This window comes from Spinacia oleracea, chromosome 5 (assembly GCF_020520425.1).
Source record: "Spinacia oleracea cultivar Varoflay chromosome 5, BTI_SOV_V1, whole genome shotgun sequence".
In the NCBI taxonomy this organism is placed as follows: Eukaryota; Viridiplantae; Streptophyta; class Magnoliopsida; order Caryophyllales; family Amaranthaceae; genus Spinacia; species Spinacia oleracea.
In genome coordinates, this window is record NC_079491.1 from 17,346,915 (window position 1) to 17,365,756 (window position 18,842).

Consider the following 18,842-nt stretch of genomic DNA (forward strand, 5'->3'; position numbering starts at 1 on the left):
TAAACTCAATATTATTTGGGACCTAAGTTTACTATGTTGGTTAATTAAAAGTGAACACATTGCTTTAATAACCACATACATAAACTCAATAGGCATTTTAAGGCAATATAAAATGCATTAAAAAAAAAAATTGTGATCCTAGTATGGCCCCTAAAAAATAAGCTCAAATCTTCTTGGGTTCCTGTTCATCTTTCTTGGATCTCCATCCTTGAATTTTTGATTGAACCTTCTTACTTCATCGAACTCATAATACGAACTTTATAATCTAATTTAAACTTTTAAATTAAATTACAACAATACAAAACGATGCGCAGATCGTATTTCAAAATTTACAAGAATACAAAACGATACGCAGATCGTATTTTCTATCCTATTTTGGGTCATACTAGTCACTTGCCTGTAGCAAAATATCATAATATTCCATACACGCATATAATATTAAAATATATTAGACAAAAATTATTTACTTATTAACTATTAATAAGCAAATAACATTTCCAAAATAATACTAAAAAACTTAAACAATTTAAGTTTAACGTTATTTGGGAAACTTTATTATTTTAATTCAATTACTATTTAAATATGGCTAGAATAATCTTATTAATCAAAAATTTGCATTTGAAAGGAAATTTATGGATTTATGCTCAACATTGAAAATATGTTTTTCAAAAAAAAAATATTTTCAAGTTACTCAAAATATATTTTGGAAATTATTTTTAATTTAGAAGAACTAAACCCAAGTTAATTTCCAACTCTTCTTATCAATTTCAATTAATAAATGAGAATCGAACCAAAACACCAAATTTCCAAAACCTTCAACCCAGACTATTTCCCAAAACCTTTTGGAAAACAATCTTTAATTTGAGAAAATTTCTAACTTTTCCAAAAAATTAGGAGATCTTATTTCCAATTTTTAATTCCCTTTTCCCGCCGGAACGCCGCCCTAATTATCCTCCACCGTGGTTCCACCGTCGCGGGTGGTGGCCACCCAGCCATGGAGGTTGTTATTTTAATTTGGGTAATAATTACCTAAATTAAATTAATCTTTATTCAACTTTTGTTAAAGATTAACAATTTAATTAGGGTTTAATTATCCGAAAATAATGGCAAAAAATTTGAATAAATTAACAATTCTTAAACTGAATTTTAGGGTTGTTAGAAGTTAGATTTCAATTTAAACTCTTTATTAAAATTAAATCTAACAAGAATTCAAAATTTAAGGCATAATTATCTCATTTTATTCAAATAATTCAAGAAAATAACAATTATTGTCCGAAAAATTCGAATTAAATTACCAGGCAGATCTATTGAATTTTCTTAACAAATAAAATCAAAAATTTTAATTGTTATCCTTAAATTTTATGATTAATCGAATTAAACATAAAAATTAACCAAATTCAATAATTAATATACAAAAATTCCGAAAATTAGTTAAAAAATTACCAAAAAATTTCGGCTATTGTATAAAAATTAGGGGATAATCAGTAGATTTATTTAACAAATTAAAAATCAAATCTTTAATTGTTAACAAATTATTTCCATGATTAATCTTATTAACCATTAAATAATTTAAAATCTGACGAATTTAATTTTTAAAAAATCCGAAAATTTTTATGTGATATTAACTGTTAATTTCGACCCTGTGATAAAAATTTCGGAATTTATAAATTTATTTTGAGCAAAAATTAATTAAATCACGATTTAATGATTTCAATCAATTAATATCATATATTAATTGTGCAAATTCAAGCCATAAATAAATCTTCCCTTAATTGAATCAAAATAATAATGTTGCATACAATCATGATCATAAAATATTATGCAAGAGGCTAAAATTGATACCACTGTAGGAACATATAGATGCATAAAGCGGAATTTCAGGAAACAATTTCCTAACATCTATCACAGGATCTCATGCATAACGATAGTATAGATCAGATTAAGTCGAAAGAATAATCACCTTTGAAGCGTGTTCTCCCGTTCGTATGCAAGCTTCGAAGATCTTAGAGCCCCACTTGTTGCTCCTCTACTCAGTCCACAAGCACGAATTGAATCCCACGTATGCTAGTACGGAAGAGAACGATCACAATCTGTCTCTTGCTTTGTTTGGGATGTACGGCGTTTAGAGAATTACAGTTAGGGTTTTGTGTTTGCTTTTTGTGTCAGATATTCAATGAACGTGATTTCTAAATCCCTGACATTATAACTATTATAATGTGAGAGTTTTAGGTTAACACAAAACCAAAGCCCAACATTCTTCCCTTAACAGACCGGTTGCCATCGGGCCTTTTGGGCCCATTCCAATTAATGCTTATATGTGTGACCTTATAGGATTAATATATTTTAGTTGTAGGTCCAATCAATATTGTCCTACTAATCACATTTATTCTCTAGCAAGCAAATATGATTACTAAAATAATTAATTTATTATCTTCATAATTAATTCCTATTTATATTTAGTAATTGCCGGAAATGTCTAATGACATAATTCCTTCACCTTAGCCGTATTACGGAACAGTGTCGCCCATGGAGAGTATTGGACGTTGTCTACGTCAAGAATGAGATGGATTAATTCCTTGACGTTTGTGACATTAAGGGCCGGATGATAGGCGTTGACGAGCGTGGTGTGTGGAGGCTCATCACCATCAGGTCCTGCCATGGAAGAGGAAAAGAGAAAGAGGAGGAGGAGAAAGAGAGAAGCAGCGCAAAAAAGTGATGCCTAGGATTAGGGTTAGGCTGATACCATGTAGAATTATGGAATTCTCCCTTTTCGAGGCTATGCATTGATATTCATAAATATATAGTGTACAAAGTGTATTAGGGTTTACAACATTACTATATTTACAATGATAATTATGGAACAATAATATTGACATATTATTGTGTCTAACAATAATAACCTTTGTAGCGTGTTCTCCCGTTTGTATGCAAGTTTCGAAGATCTGAGACCCCGACCACTTGTTGCTCCTCTAGTTGGATCTCACATATGCTAGTACGGAAGAGAACGATCAAAATGAATCTCTTGCTTTGTTTGGGGGACGGCGTTTCAGAGCATAGGTTAGGTATTTTGTATTTTTCCTTTTGTGACATATACTGAATCAAAGTATATTCTCAATCCCTCATATTATAACTCCTTTATAATATGAGAGTTTTAGGTTAAAAGGAAAACAAAACTCAACCTTATTTCTCTTAGTAGGTCGACTGTCATAGGGCTTTTCGCAATTAATTCTTATGTGTGTGACCTCGTAGGAATTAAGTTAAATTAGATGTAAACCCAATCAAATTGTAACCTAATATCATAATTATTCTCTACAAAATAATTATGAATTACTAATTAACATAATATTTAGGAAAAATTGACAAAGGCAGTCACAACTATAAACATTCATCTTTAAAAGATCCCAAGTACGGATTATTAATTGGAAGTCTCAACTAAAGGGTGTTGAGTTCGCGTGGTCCTTTTCCAAAAATGACCGGTTGTGTAAGTGAAAGATGATGACGTTTCAGGTGATTTAAAAAGGTCACATACCACTCTAAAACAGATCCCCTCATTTAATTAAAGGCCCGTCCATTTAATTAAAGCTCACCAAGTTAAAATACCTTTAAATTAACACTCATAACCACCCTTCTTCTTCATCCTCTCAAAATTTTGACGGTTGTTGCTTTGTTCATCTTCTTCCCTTCTCAAATTTTTTTAGGGTTGTGCGCCTCCTTCCTCTACGGTTCTACCACTTTCATTATTTCACCCTCACCCCCATCCACTAAGACGATATAAACCATGCACCCTCACTACACCTACCTAGTCACCCTTTTCGTGGCCAGAAACCCATCCAAATCATAGCCCCAAACCCAGACCAACAAATATAGAGGTAGCGAAGATGTCAGACGAAGCTCCAATTCCAGAAATTTAATTCGCTTAAAATCCTTAGATTTTAATTATCTCAAATTCCAGAAAATTAATCGATCGCGTTCTAGAAAATTAAGGCCTCAAAGAAATTCACAATTTTAAAATTTCAATATTGGAAGCGTTGAAAACAAATGCTCTGTTGTAACGGAGGTTGAAGAAAGTGAGTTTAGAGGTGGAAGATGAGAAGAAAGGGAAGAACATGAAAAAAATAGAGAAGGTGAGAGTGATGGTCTTGGTCGGCTCCAGAAAATGAGGGATGTCGCCGGCAAATAGAAAAAACGAAATTTGTAAGGTGTCGATGGAAAATTGAAGAAAGGGGAAGCAATTATTCAAAGTAGGAGGGTCTGCAGTTCATCGAACAAGAGAGGATGAAGATAGGGCTGAGAGTGAAAAAAAATTAATTTAATTTTTTTTTAAAAAGAAGATAAATTAAAAAAAATATAAATTGACTTACACAACCGGTCACTAGTAAAAGGACCACGCTAAGTCAACACCCTGTCAGTAATAATCCATACTTAAGACCTTTTAAAAGATGAATGTTCATAGTTGAGACCGCTTTTGTCAATTTTTTACTAATATTTATCTCCATAATATTTCCTAATTATATTTACTTATTGCCTGAAATGTCTTCGGACATAATTCCTTCAAAAATAACCTGTTTATCTAACACAAATTCTTATTTACAAGGGGTGTACAATAAATATTGTACACTGGAGTAAAAGTTGACTCAAAATGCTTAAAAGTTACATTTATATATGTAAAAGTTATCTATTTTTTAATGAATTTTTTTTTCATTTGAATAAAAATTATTTCTTCAAAATCACTAATAATGTATAAATTAATCATTTAACCCGTTAAAAGGTTTATCTATCAACATTTTATTTTTATAATACTAAAAGTTACAAAAAAAGTAGGTTAAAATTACAAAAAAAACTGCATAAAAGTTATTTTGGTGTACAATAAATTTATTGTACACCTTGTGCACGCAAAACCTTTTGTTTATCTAATGGAAAAGTCAATAGCACAGAGGTGCTATATAGGCTGACTTGGGGAGGCAGGCTACATCGCAGTCCACCAGCGACAAAAAGACCCCATACCCAGGGTAAAATGGTATTTTCGCTACATGAGTTGAAAAGTCAAACAAATTACTAAATATCGGCAATATGACAGTAATTGATACAACAATGACAGTATTTTAATACAACAATGACAGTATTTTAATACAACAATGACAGTATTTATGTAAACGATGATAATACTTATATAACACTTGTATACATACTTTTATCCATTCATTTACTATGCAACACTTTTCTCCATTCATTTAAGTGGTCCCTTTACTTTTTCTATTTCATTACACTTGTATACATAATTTCCTGTAAATCATGTCACTTAAGGCGTCATGCAAATCTCACAAAGTAAAGAAAATCTAAGGAAATCTGTATTGATTCCGACTTCAAATGGTCTTTTACTTAATAAACAATCACAGTATCAGGTTCAGCCACTAAATTGGATCTTCTATAGCAACATGCTTCACAAATAAAAATCTAATTAAAATTATCGCCCAAAAATATTGATGCAAAAAACACTACAAATTACTACATGGCAAGATCCATGTTTCATCTGTATTATACGTTTTGGGACTTCACTGGAACTTCCACACTTCGTACAGAGGTCAACAAAAAATACAGAAGAACTCCAAAATCATGTAACCCGAGTCATGACGCTGCTTATTTCAGAGAGGATGTTTAGTTGATTGATACAATTAAACATGAAAAACTCCTAAGCAAAAATAATTCAAATATTAATCCCCAACTCCTTCTTAAGCTTCTCAACCTCCAAATATACGGTAGAATATGGGAGGAACTCATGGAAGTAGTTTTTGCTCAGGTCATTAATGGCAACAGCGAGCTTAGGGATCTCAAGTATTTCTTCATGAGTCAAGTTTCTCACAAATCTGGCAGGATTACCAGCCCAAAGCTCACCAGTAGGAATCCTTCTTCCTGGAGGAACAACAGAACCAGCTTCAAGGATAGAATGAGTCTCCACCAAAGAACCTTCCATCAGAATCGAGTGCTGTCCTATGATGCATTCTGGCTCAATTGTGCAAGATCTCAACAGACAGTATGCACCAACACTAACAAATCTATCAATGGATGTCTCAGCCGGTAGACCTGAAAAGTGCAAATATATTAGGATACAATATATTTTTTTTTCTTAAGCAGCCACATACTCGATCCTTCAACAGTGTCATCAACACAACTCGCAAAAAATGGTCTTATAATGGAAGCATGACTTTAATAGAATAAAAGGCTGATTTGCAACTCATATCACAATAATGATTAATGCCCACAGAAAAATAGAATAAATGTTTTGTGCATTAGCCCAGGTGCTCATTACACACGTCACCAACTAGAGAACTAAGTTTGCAAAATAGAAGCAGCCCGTTTATTCTATATCATAAGCTACAGTGAGGAATAGGGCAATTCATATTCACCGTCCTTACAAACCCAATAAACAGAATCAGACAAATCTTCTCGCTTTCTCCCCACAAGACAGACACAACTTTATCGAGCAGGAGCTGATCTGGATGTTAATACTCATTTTGATCAATAAAATTGGAAAAACCTCCACTCCACTCCTCCAATGCACAATAGCCATCTCCCTCCAAGTTACCAAATCAAATAAACATTTCTTCTTTCGGTATTACAAGAAGTGTGGAAGTGGGATGAAAAGCTTTGGGATATCATGCAGCTTGCTTAAGATCACCACTTGTGCTTGGACCATTAAGCACCCCAGATCAACATCATTAATTAACTGAACCAATAAATGGTTCTCGGTGAAACTCTAAGTCAAATCGGAAGTTTTGGCTACACTAACAACACTAGAGTACTAGACAGATTTTTCTCAATTTATACACATAGAATCTGAACATTCTCTTTCACTATGAGAAACAAAAGAAGGTGAGAGAAAATCTATTTCACAAAGATAAACAAGAATCTCTTTCTTTAGTTATTTTTCAACCTTTCTTTTGACAGACATCTCTGTGTTTTTCTCTCTTGATGATCATAATCAAAGAGCTTTAAGCATAGCCTATCTTACATCTTGCAATGGGTAACAGGAAAGTTAGTTAACTGGAAATTGAAAGGGCTTTAGAGGATATAATATAAGGTAATTATAGCAACATGAGCCAAACCATTCATGGATAGCTACACAAGTACTCCGTATCATTAGTCCTTAGAAAAAATTTACAGCATAAAAGTAACTTTATACTCTCCTGGAAAGAGGAAAACTTCCCATTTCATAAATAAAAACCTACAGCCTACTGGATAAATCAACTTCCTCAGCTACACTAGTTGTGACTTCAGACTTGTGAGAGGGGTCACTAAAAATCCAACAAAATATCAGCATGAACTAAAGCCAAGAGCACATCCTGTTTCTCGATGCCTCTGTTGGATACTTGAACAACATATCAGGTACTTTATGTTGCATTAAGCTAACATCAAACCAACTACATACATAGATTAAGTTTAAGACGGGAAGAATAAAGAGAAACAAGCAACTTCAATCAATCACTCAAGTTATTAGAAGTTTTGAACTCTTCCCTACGACACCCCTCCCCTGAAACAAAAAAAATTGAAAAATGACCCTCCAACATAGACCTTGATATTTTGCCAAAACCTCCATCAAACTACACAACATAATAATAGCATGATGACAGTTGGAAGTTCATATCAAAATAATGAACCAGAAGTTCCAGAACATAACTTATATAGACAGGAAGGCAGGAAGCTGCCTGTCCATGTAGACCAATCAATCAGGTTGTTGGTTGGATTCAGGTTTAATCATATTCGGCTTCAGGTTATCTCAGGCTAGGTCATTTGTGTTGCGGGTCCTAATGGGTTCAGCCCTGACTTTAAACTCAACCCAACAGGTTGAAGGACCTTTTTATCAGTTATCTGCTCGACATTTAAGTGTTAGTTTTTTATGCTCCTAGTGACAAAAGCAACCATATCACAAAACTTTACCAAAGAATTACATTGATCTTTCTAAAACTACTATAGAATTGCATCATACACTAGCACACATCATCCACCAAATGCACTCGAAAGAATGATAAAATACAAATCTTTTAAGTGAAAAATACGATGTTAAAAACGATATCGGTAGTTGATAGTCAACAATATCTTTAAAACCGATGACCAAGACACTAATGGAAAAAATCTAGAGAACTGATTATCCCACTATTAATTAATTTTAAGTATAAATTAAAATCTTAATAACACTATCAGTAGTTGATAGTCAACAATATCTTGAGAACAGATGACTAAGACACTAGTCAACTGAATCTAGAGAAATGATTAAATTCACTATGGAAAAGCAAACAAAGGTTTCACATGTGATTTGAGTTCCGAAGGATGACAACTTGATGTATGTTTCTTTGACTATGGTTACAGAACAAGTTGCATTCATATGTTTGTTCGAGGAATCAAATTTAAACATAAAGCTCCACCCAATTTAGGTCAATTTTATGCGCAAATAATGGAGGCCGAAAAATGTGACCTGCCTTTTATCATCTAAAAGCACTAGCGCCGTAAATTCATTATATACATCATATTTGAGTTAATTGATTATAGTAGATACGTAAGAAAGTGAGCCATCACTAGCATGACACTAGTTTGACAATGCGCCAACTCATCTTCAATGGATAAAGATCATTAAAAAGAAGACGAAGGTGACCCTGAAATTTTTGGGTCAATTGGGTTTGGGTTTCACCGTTTCAGGTTGAAAATAACCTACGACCCAAAACTCAAGTCGGATTTCAGAATGGGTGACTTTTTTATAAGTGTTACCCTAATCGATGTGATCAAGTCAGCGTCACCAGATTCTCTGGTACCTCCTGCGAATTTCGAATCGGTTTGCCTGTACTGAATCGGGATCTGTGGGGACGATTCGCGAACCAATTCGCTGGTGTTGTCGTAACGAATCAGAAACCCAAGGTTTAGCTATTGAAGGTCAGCGAAGGCGAAAGAAGAAGAAATATATTTGGGCTTTTGTTTGAGAACATGCTATTTGAGCATGAGTATTAAAATAATATCTTTATAAATCAGATATTTTAACGATTTTATAAAAGAACCCATGAAAAAAAGTTTCAACCTTCTCTTGCGAACCTAAAACCAGCTAACCCGCGAATCGCGAACCCAAACCTGAACGCGTACCCCGTACCAAAGTGAACCACGAACCAGGTAACCCTGGATCAAGTAAATATCTTTAGCCCCAACATCACTTTTAACATGATAGCATGGCCTAGTATTAGTAGAAACCACCATAAAGCTGAATAGTTGTAGATGGTATCACGCTAACCATTCCAAAGGTGACTTTTCCATCAGTAATATCAAATCATCTTTTTCACACACAAATCACCACTTCTAGGTAACCCAGTCACCAGTCAGAAGCAAAAAAAGAAAAAAGGGATTTTACTAGTTAGTGCAGTAACAAAGTTGACGACATATTCAAAATCCAGTGAGGCTCTCACGGTTTCACCCAGGGCGGGGGTGAAGGGATTAGCTGTTCTGATCTTATCCATACAACACAAAAGACCCCATTAAGGACAGACCCTTTAGTGAGATAACTGGTTGAAACACTTGAAATGCCCCACTAAAGACTCTTTCAAGAGTTTCAACTATAATAAATTGGACTAAGATGATTACATTGACCGATATAAAATAACAATACAAGCTTGATATGGTCCCTTTATCAATTTTCTGGAGCAATCCCCTAGCAAATGGCCACACAGCGTGTGAAAACATTTCAAGCCGAAAATCTAGGGTAATTAAACCCTACAGAATCAGATTATTGGAAACCTATAATATGAAAGTCTAGAAAAATTACTTGATATTTTGTATTCCTCCTCAACTTAACATTTTGCTTCCGTAACTGACATTGCAGCAAGAGTTCCACAGGTGACCCCATTTCATGTTTGGCTTACAAATGGGAGAGTACGTAACACGTTGACCGGTCTAGAGACTACCGGATTAATAGAGATGGATGAATAAACTAAGGAGAAATAGGGCGGAGGCAGCAGCAAGTGTTTGGGGCGAGCGAGGATGGACATTTGGAGGGTAAAGGAAGAAGTGTTGAAAGACTTGAAACAAAGTTCTTCTGCCTACGTATCAACTTAGATTGAAAATTCTGTTGCATCTATGCTTTTGGCATAAATGCATGTACTCCTGAAAACTTCCTCGATAAAGATTGGCAACTGCCATTTACCTTTATATCGAAATCTGGTTACGTTAATGGGAGCCACTTGTCACCTACAGGCAACGGGTCGGATAACTAGTTCAACGGGATAAGTGGAGGAAACCTGATGCTTCCGAGAAGCCATCCTAAGTGACAAATGTTAAAATGCACACCATTTAAGGGACCACACGAGGAAAGTATATACAGAATTGACATACTTCACATGGGAAACCAGCTTACAACTCCAAGCTCTAATTGAAAGGCTCCTAATTTGAAAAATATCTTTTAGTGGTTATTGTATTCCATCCACAGAGAAATCTTGAAAAGGCGAGTGAACTCATTAGGGGGCAGTCTGTAAAGCATATATTCATTTCAAAAAGATATACTGGCAGGCAGGCTGAAAATAGATACTGAACTGAAGTCAAAAGCAAAGCGAAATAATTCAAATGGACCACTGCAGACATATCTTAGTAAGTAAATTATGCTAGAATAAGGGTGAAGAACTGGTAACGATTGGTGCGAAAGCAGGATATAATGCTGCCAAGAGCCTGGTGGTAGTAAAGCAATGCTCATAGGAGCCGTAAAATGGATGGGATAGTGGCGAAGTGGCAGATCAATTCCACTAGTAAACCATCGATAATGGCTGGAGGCTGTTCTCAGTATACAGGAGGGGGAAGGGGGGAGGGAAAAGAAAAGATTAGTTATACTTAGAATAAACTTGGTAAACTTGCTAACTTGCTGTCGTAGACACCTACGCAGCTGCCAGCAGTTACATGATGGGTAAGAAAATGCAATGGCTGTTTATTGTAGTTTGGAGATTTATAAAATATAAAAAGGAACCTTATTGGAAGCAGTTGTTGTGCCTATAGAGAGAGATGCAGATAGAAGGATAAGTATTATGGAGTAAGTTATTACTAAGTTGAAAAATATAGCTTAGAATACTTTGAACATCATATCACCAGATAGTCAAATAACACTTCAGAGGAAACAAATTCGAGAAAGTAAGCAACTTGAGCTAGGAATACGTCAACTGAAGCACACACCATGACGAGTGTCGGGAATGAAAGAGAACTAAACCCCTAACGGCTTATAGGCAAGGAGGGTGGGCCATAAAATTTGGTAATTGCATCTAATCTCATATTCTGATATTCCGACAACACAAAGCATGGACTCCTATATCCAATGTTACATTGTTAATTTTCTATCCCAGCAACCACAACAAAACCTCTCCACTGCACGATAACATGGCCATATATATGAATATATGATATATCTGGATGAAACCTAGGTTGCCTCAAACTCTTCAGAAGTTTCGGACTCATTAAAATTGAAAAGTATCCAACATGAACACAAGAAGCTTTTATATACTTTCCTATTACTTTGTAAGGACCATAATCAATTATCCAAATTTATTTTAGCATGAGTCTGTCACCAGCAATTGAAACACCCTAGAAACAGTGCATAGCATATAGTGGCATCACAAAGTAAGTTCAAAAGTTGGGGTGTATAATTGTTCACAACAGAATATGAAGTGTCTCCAAAGTTCCAATATCTACACAGGAATACGGAACTATCCTTCATATGCATATACAAAATTACATAATTCCACGTGTTTAGCCAAAAATGAAGCGTCCAAGTTTCTGTTCCCATTTGGAGAGCAAGTTTTTTTTTGAGGGAATGGAGAGCAGGTTTATAAGACTAGTAGTTTAATCATCAAAGAGGCAATGATAAGAAGAAATAAAATATAAGCCATTTTTTCCCTCTCAGCTGAAAAGTGATTGTTTTGGCTTTCGACTCTCACCTCTCTACTCTCCATTGAAAATACTATTCCCCAAGCTCTTATCAGTCTATCACCCTCATAACAAAAACTAAGCGAGGGCAGTGAATTAGGAAAATGGATTCAACCCATTGCAATAAAGTTGAAATACTTCATTCAAAAGGGACAATATTCTCCCAATAAACTATAGTAGTAATCAAATTATTGGTTAAACATCTCCATTTCGCAATTTCCGACCCAAACCACCACATTTACAGCATAATTTCACAACAATAGCAAAAGAAATCAGCATAATTAATCAAATTAATTCAAGAGGAGTATGTGAACCTGTAGGAGAAGACCAGGCGGCGTGAAGGACACACTTCTCCTGAACATTAGAGCAAAATCCAACACTAATTTTGTTCTGATCGCCCCGAAGAACAGAGCCATTCCAAACGGAAGAACCGTCCCAAACAAAAACCTGACCAGCAAGAACAACATTGGGAGCAACATACGCATCGACGGCGATCTTAGGGTTCCATTGACCCAAAGGAATGATCATTCTCTGTCCTCTGTAGTCCCATTTCACTCGATCTGGCGATTCGACAATCTCTCTCTTCGTAGGCGGCGGTGATTGCTGGTGTTGCTGCACGGCTGCTGCGGCGGAGGAGAGAGAGCGGAGGTGATGGTGGGAGGAGAGAGAAAGTGTTGGTGTGATTTTTAGGGCTTTTCTTGAGAGTCGAGCTAATGTCGCCATTGTTGGTGGAGGTAGGAGAGAGAAAGAGAGAGTTGATGCTGGAGGTGGAGAAGGGCGATGGGCAGTGAAGATGTGCTGCGGTGTTGGAAGGAGGAGGAGCCCAGAGTGGTAATAGGACTTTTTCGTGAATTTTTTTTATTTATTTCCTCGTTGGTTAATAGAGTAAACTGATCAATAGTTCCTAAGCTTTGGCAAAAATTGTAGTTTAGTCCCTCAATAAAAAAATGGTTTAGTCATTCAAAATCGATGGAATTAGCTACTTTTTTTTTTAAAGACAAATTAATTTATTGATAAAAAGTCATACGACATCTACATAAAGATTTAAATCTAACAAATACATAACAGTCGAATCAAATAAAAACTTCATTTCACCATAGCTAGGATCGTAGTATATCAAACATTCTGTATACTCTCTTTTATATCGTTGTGATTTACAGCCTTCATTGACGAGGGGGTCTATATATCTGTTGTAGCCGTGACAAATATGATTTCCGTCTGATTCGTCTGATTGGGTCTATAGATTGACAAATACGTCTGATGGAATTAGCTACTTTTGTTAACGTTGTTTCATTTTTCGTTAAATTTAATAAAATAATAATAAACTGCTTAAGAAAAGGAAATTAATTTATATGTGTATAAATAATTTAAAACAGCTACTTTTGATTATCATTTAGCTTTTTCAACTTACTTAGCTTTTTTCACATGACTTTTTCACATTTATAGTTTCATCTTCACCTTTTTTTGTCCTTCCCCACTCACCACCACTTCATCCAACCAAGAAACCTCATTCCTCCCCCGCCCCCCCCCCCCCCCCCCCCCCAACCCATCCCACTACCCTTGCGCTCCTTTTTCCTCCCCATCCCCCATTTTCTCTCAAAAACGTAAAACCTCTTCGATCTCACTCTTTTCATTACAACAATATCCGATTCTGTTGCGGCCGACAGTTTGCATTCGGAAAGGTCCAGATCCGCACCATCGTTAATTTCAATGGCGAAAGCTTTGAGTCACCTAAGTACTGTTCTACACTTCGTCAAGCGGAGCACGCCGTCGGTGAAGTTGCGCCTAATTCTCTCTCCTCTCGCGGCCCTTCTCACTCCCTAGCCGCCCGCATACTGGTTAGTTAGTCTCTCACTTTCTTTCTCCTCTCTCTTGGCTCTTTTAGAATGTTCTTGATCCCCGGATTTGTACGAGAATTTTGATATTTAGCCCTAATTTTGGAGAAATTTAATCATTATGGAGAAATAAGTATTATGGAGATTTTGATACTTGTTATGGAGAATCAAGGATTTTATTTTTTAAAAAATAATAATTTATGGGTATATGTTGATTGATCAAGCCTGCATTTATTCTGGTGGCGTTTTTAAGAACATATACATGTCACGTATACCTTTTCTTATTACGCCACATCGCCATTAATTAATCAGCAGCATGACATGTCATTGACAACCATAAAATATGTAGCAAGGATCGAACATCAGACCTCTTAGTTAAAAATTCAACATCCAACCATCTTAACCAACTACAACTTATGTTATATATTTCTATATGTTCTTTTTACAATAAATAACAAATTGAATAAAAGTGAATGCAAAAAAGGGAATGATTACTTAATTAATAAGTGTACAGTTATTACTTTTCTAGATTAAGCCTCAAAAAAAAAAAACTCAGGGTAATAGAATGTAATAATGAGTAAGTGGTTGAATAATTATAGAACATATTACATGCACTCGGGGTAATAGAGCGTGGAGTTTTCAGCTTGGGAAGGTTGTTAATCGGTCGTTAATCTTGTGTGTAACCCCATAATTCTATGACGACACCATCTACATGGACACATATTTACAACAAATAAATCCGAATAAAAGTCAAAACTCGGGGCAACGCCCGGGCCAGACACTAGTTATTAGTTAATAAGTCGAACCAAATGTTATTGCAGAAGACTAATTGAATTTTAGGAATTTATTTTCAGGTTGGTTTTATAATTTGGAGTATTTATTAGAATATAAATTTATCTTTTTTCTGGAGAAAAGTCAGCTACGGTGAAGTAACAAAGATGATGATGGAGAAGATGGATTTTTTTGAAGTGTTGAATTATTTTTATGTAAATGGACTGTTAAATACTCTATTTTTTGAGAGCTCTAACCGCTAGTTTTTAAGTAAAAAGCTAACTTGAATAGATTTGCCTTTATTTTATAATTGTTTACAGGTAAAGTAATTGTTATTTCGTCATTTTCTGCCTTTTATAGTAATTTGTCTTTACTTTTAAATTTTAACAGACATTAGTAACATAAGCCAAAAAGCAGCGGATTTCATCTTTTTGAGCGACTAAACTGCTCCTTCTCAAAGTCGTTGAAGGACTAAACTGCTCCTTTTGCCAAAGTTTATGGACCTTCAGAACAGTTTACTCTTGGTTAATATGTGCACCTCGTTTCTAAATTGGCGAATTTTTTTCAAATATAACCCAATAAAGTTGTCTCTCTACAAATTACAACTTCAAACTTACATCTCAATTTTAAATTACAACCCTGAATCATTTTTTGGTGAAATCAATCGGAATATGATGTCATTAATCTTATTAAACACAATTACATAATTTTCTATAAAAATAAAGAACGAATAATTTATGATTAATTTATTTTTGTTTTTGTTTTCTGATATTTTAACTTTTGTTTAAACTTTTTTTGGAACTTTTTTTGAAATTATTACTCCCTCCGTATTTTAAAAAGAGATACATTTTCCTTAAACCACTACAAAAATCAAGAGCAACTAGGGCGACATTATTTAATCAAAAAGGGCGAGTATTAATTGCCTTTACATAAATAACCAACTAGGGCGAGTTTATGTTGTTGTCGTACATATAAACAATAAGGGCGAATTAGATAAGGTCGCCCTCTTTGATAAAAATAGGACGACGCGCTTTTTAAATCGTCCTCATTGATAAAATAACTTTATGAAAATCCCAAATTGGTTATCCAGGCCATTATGACTCTCCTAGTCTCCTGCCAGAGTTCTTCGAAGAAACTCCAAACATAAACCCCTAAAATCTCAAATTCGTTTTCCCTAGAAAAAAATATCAATCGATGCTCAGATTTTTCGTTGCCCTCTCTCTCCATGATTCTCTTCCGAATTCCTTCATAGATTATCCTAATTTAGTCGAAAATTAATTGAATTTCTCATCTTGTTTATGCTTAGTTCGTAACCTCGGGGATTTGTTCGAAAAAAGCCCGATTTCTGCTGAGATTTGTTTGAGAAAAGATCGTTTTCAGCGGAGATTTGTTCGAGAGAAGGACGATTTCAACTTACTGGTATCATCTACTTCCTTTGATTTTTTTTATTCATCTTTTGTGTGTTTTTTGCTGGCACAGCTTGTTTATGCTTAGGTTGCGTATGTTTGTTTTGGTGTTTTAGATCTCGTTTTACCAATAGCAACAAAGGTGAATGCTTAGGTTGCGTATGCTATTATTTTGGTTTATTCTTATAATCTTATAGGCTAATGTTCTGATTTGGTTTGAGTTGCTGGTTGAGAAAGTAAGTTGGTTCAATTTTGGTATGTTTGTATGTTCTACATTTGAAATATTGAACCTAACAGTATTGAGAATTTTCTGCAATTGTTTTATTGGTTTACACGCATTAATTGTTAATTTTCTGGAATTTTTTTATTGGTTTTAGATCCACATTGTACCAGAATTTACTCATATAGCCAGTAATATTCCTCACTAATTTTTATCAAATTACAATTGCTCACTTAAAAATGCTGGAAAATGTTACAAAATGCCGTCAGCAAAAGAATATGGAGGTATTTTGACTACTACATTAAGGAGAACTGAAGCATATGGTCGTGATTCGCATATGGTCGTGATTCGCATATGGACCTACAACACTCACAAGAAAAATCGAACACTTAGCTTTAAGACAAAGTGTTTAGTTGTTTCATTATAACCATTTTTAAATTTCATTATTCATATGGTTAAGCATATGGCCTCTTCTAGTGCAGGAATTTCCCTAATTAGGTTTAACAATCATATGAACTTTACCTCCTGTCTTTTCTGCTTTTTCATAAAAAAATAATTACCTACTCTCAAGAAAACATCATTGTGTTTCCAGATTATACCTCATGTCTACTGAATACTGAACAAAAAGGCCATATAGGAATTTGAAACTTTGTGAACCATCATATTCAGTTTTTATGCCCTGTCCGAAATGGTGTTAAAAACTTTCTCGATTTGAATTGGTTAATCTTTAATGGACCTTAATATTTCTTATTGTGTGTCCCTTCACTATTTAGATAATGCGCGAATTGTTGTTTGCATATGGTTTTGTTTTAAGATTTGACCTTAATATTTATAGTTGACCATTCCATAAATTCCTAATTTATAGGTCTTGTTCCGTTGTTTTCGGGAGTTGATTTGATGGCTTCTTGCTCAAGAAATTTGCCTGGAGGTGAGTATATATGATTGTGATGTCTCTTGTTTGTTATTAGAATCAACATGTGGTGAATGCAGGGGATTACAGTAAATGGGTTTATTGGGTTTGGGTTGTTGGATTCATCATCTTGTTGGTCTGTCGCATCTGTAAGAGTCTAATCTAGTTGATATCTTGGGTATATTTAGAGAAATCTTGCAGTTTTCTAGGGTCTGATTTTGAGATAAAACTCCCGAAATTGGATAATCCAATCAAATCCAATGTTAGTCTGATTACATGTCCCAGTGTTCAACAAATAGTCTAAAAATGTAGTACTAAAATCCTTGTACTCAGATCATCAACTGAGAGTCTGAGATGAAGGAAGACATAGTCTAAAATGTAGTACTAGAATACCTTCAGTTAGACCTATCATTCGTCCAAATAGTCAGCAAAGTCTCTGAGGCTCGTATAGAGATATCTATGCAATACGAGATAGTAAATGAATTTGAAACTGCAAAATCTTTTAGCTGTAAGAATTGAACAGCTAATAGAGCTGGTAACGTCATGAGACTGCAGCCATTCACTGAAAAAATCGCGCACAATTTTGTCGTTGTGGTTTAGAACTGACTGGTGCAGCAGTGACGCTGCCCATCATAAGTTGTGACCGAAGCTCAGCAATTGTAGTTGATATGAATGTTGAATTTTTAAAGTGTTGCATCTATAATTGAAAGTGATCGAATTAATATCTTATTACATACTTGTTGTAATTTCTATCTGGATTGAGTTATTTTGGTGAATTCCGATATGATTTTGATGTTACATTGCATTCATGTGTGACTACTCGGAAGCATATAGCTTGTATTATTTCAGGTCAGGAACGATTTATGCAGCAAAATCTGAAATGGAGAATGTTCCAACTTAATGTTCTTCCTCAGGTAATTTGTTGTTTATAGGCTCTAAAACCTGCAATTTTATTCTGATGTTTGTGATAATTGTTGTTAATTACCTGTAGGAAACTGTAATGTTTGTCCAGGGAACCTCTTGGAATAGTTTATGATTCTACTAAACTTAAACCCACGATTCAAGGTCAGCTGCATTTCTTTTGCTTTTGATATGGTTAATCTTGTCAATAGCTAACTAGTACTTTGAAGCTATGTTGTTTTAGTCATCTGAACAAGGACAACTAGCTCACATGTTTATCCCATCAGGAGAAATACAGGTTATGGAATTAGAGATTTAAAATTCCAATAAACAGGTACTTTTATGCAACTATATGTGTATTATAAAAGTCTAGGGGACCTCTCTCATTTTGAGTACTTCAGGTTTTGGTCAAATGGCAATTTGTGAGTTCATCCACCATAAATTGATTTTACTTACTTCGACTTTACTCAACTCAACATCCTTCAACAAAGAGGGAATTATTTTGCGACATTTTCACGTTTTGATTTCTTGATTGAACAGGGCTATGTACCTACAGTTTTTGATAACTTTAGTGCTATTGTTGTTGTTGATGGGAACACAGTCAACCTAGGATTATGGGATACTTCCGGTAAGATTCATGCTTCTCTTTGTTTGTCCTTCTATTATTTTCATGTATTCCAAATTACTCCTGTTCAGTTACCTGTCTTTAATGATATTTGAGACCAGTGTTTTGCTATATCACATGTTACAGGTCAAGAAGACTACAATAGATTGAGACCTCTGAGCTATAGTGGATCTGATGAATTTATTCTCGTTGGAACAAAACTAGGTACGACCTTATGCCTCAGTTTTTTTTTGTAAAG

The 18,842-nt window shown here is 34.8% G+C and overlaps 1 protein-coding gene across 1 annotated transcript; it reads right to left on the reverse strand.

Annotated features, from left to right (window-relative positions):
• Positions 1-5,403: 5,403 nt before the first annotated feature.
• Positions 5,404-12,831, reverse strand: LOC110804632 (gamma carbonic anhydrase-like 2, mitochondrial). The gene is made up of 2 exons (XM_022010232.2): positions 12,252-12,831; positions 5,404-6,081 (listed from the first exon to the last, which is right to left on the reverse strand). Exons 1-2 carry the CDS (start codon positions 12,658-12,660, stop codon positions 5,705-5,707), a joined length of 786 nt encoding a protein of 261 aa, XP_021865924.1. The 5' UTR covers positions 12,661-12,831; the 3' UTR covers positions 5,404-5,704.
• Positions 12,832-18,842: the final 6,011 nt, after the last annotated feature.

What these genes read in the sequence shown, in the direction of transcription:
- LOC110804632 (XM_022010232.2), bottom strand. Translation starts at nt 12,660, where the DNA reads ATGGCGACATTAGCTCGACTCTCAAGAAAAGCCCTAAAAATCACACCA. An exon ending in CGCCTGGTCTTCTCCTACAG is followed by an intron (nt 6,082 to 12,251) that starts GTTCACATACTC and finishes TGCACTTTTCAG; the next exon opens with GTCTACCGGCTGAGACATCC.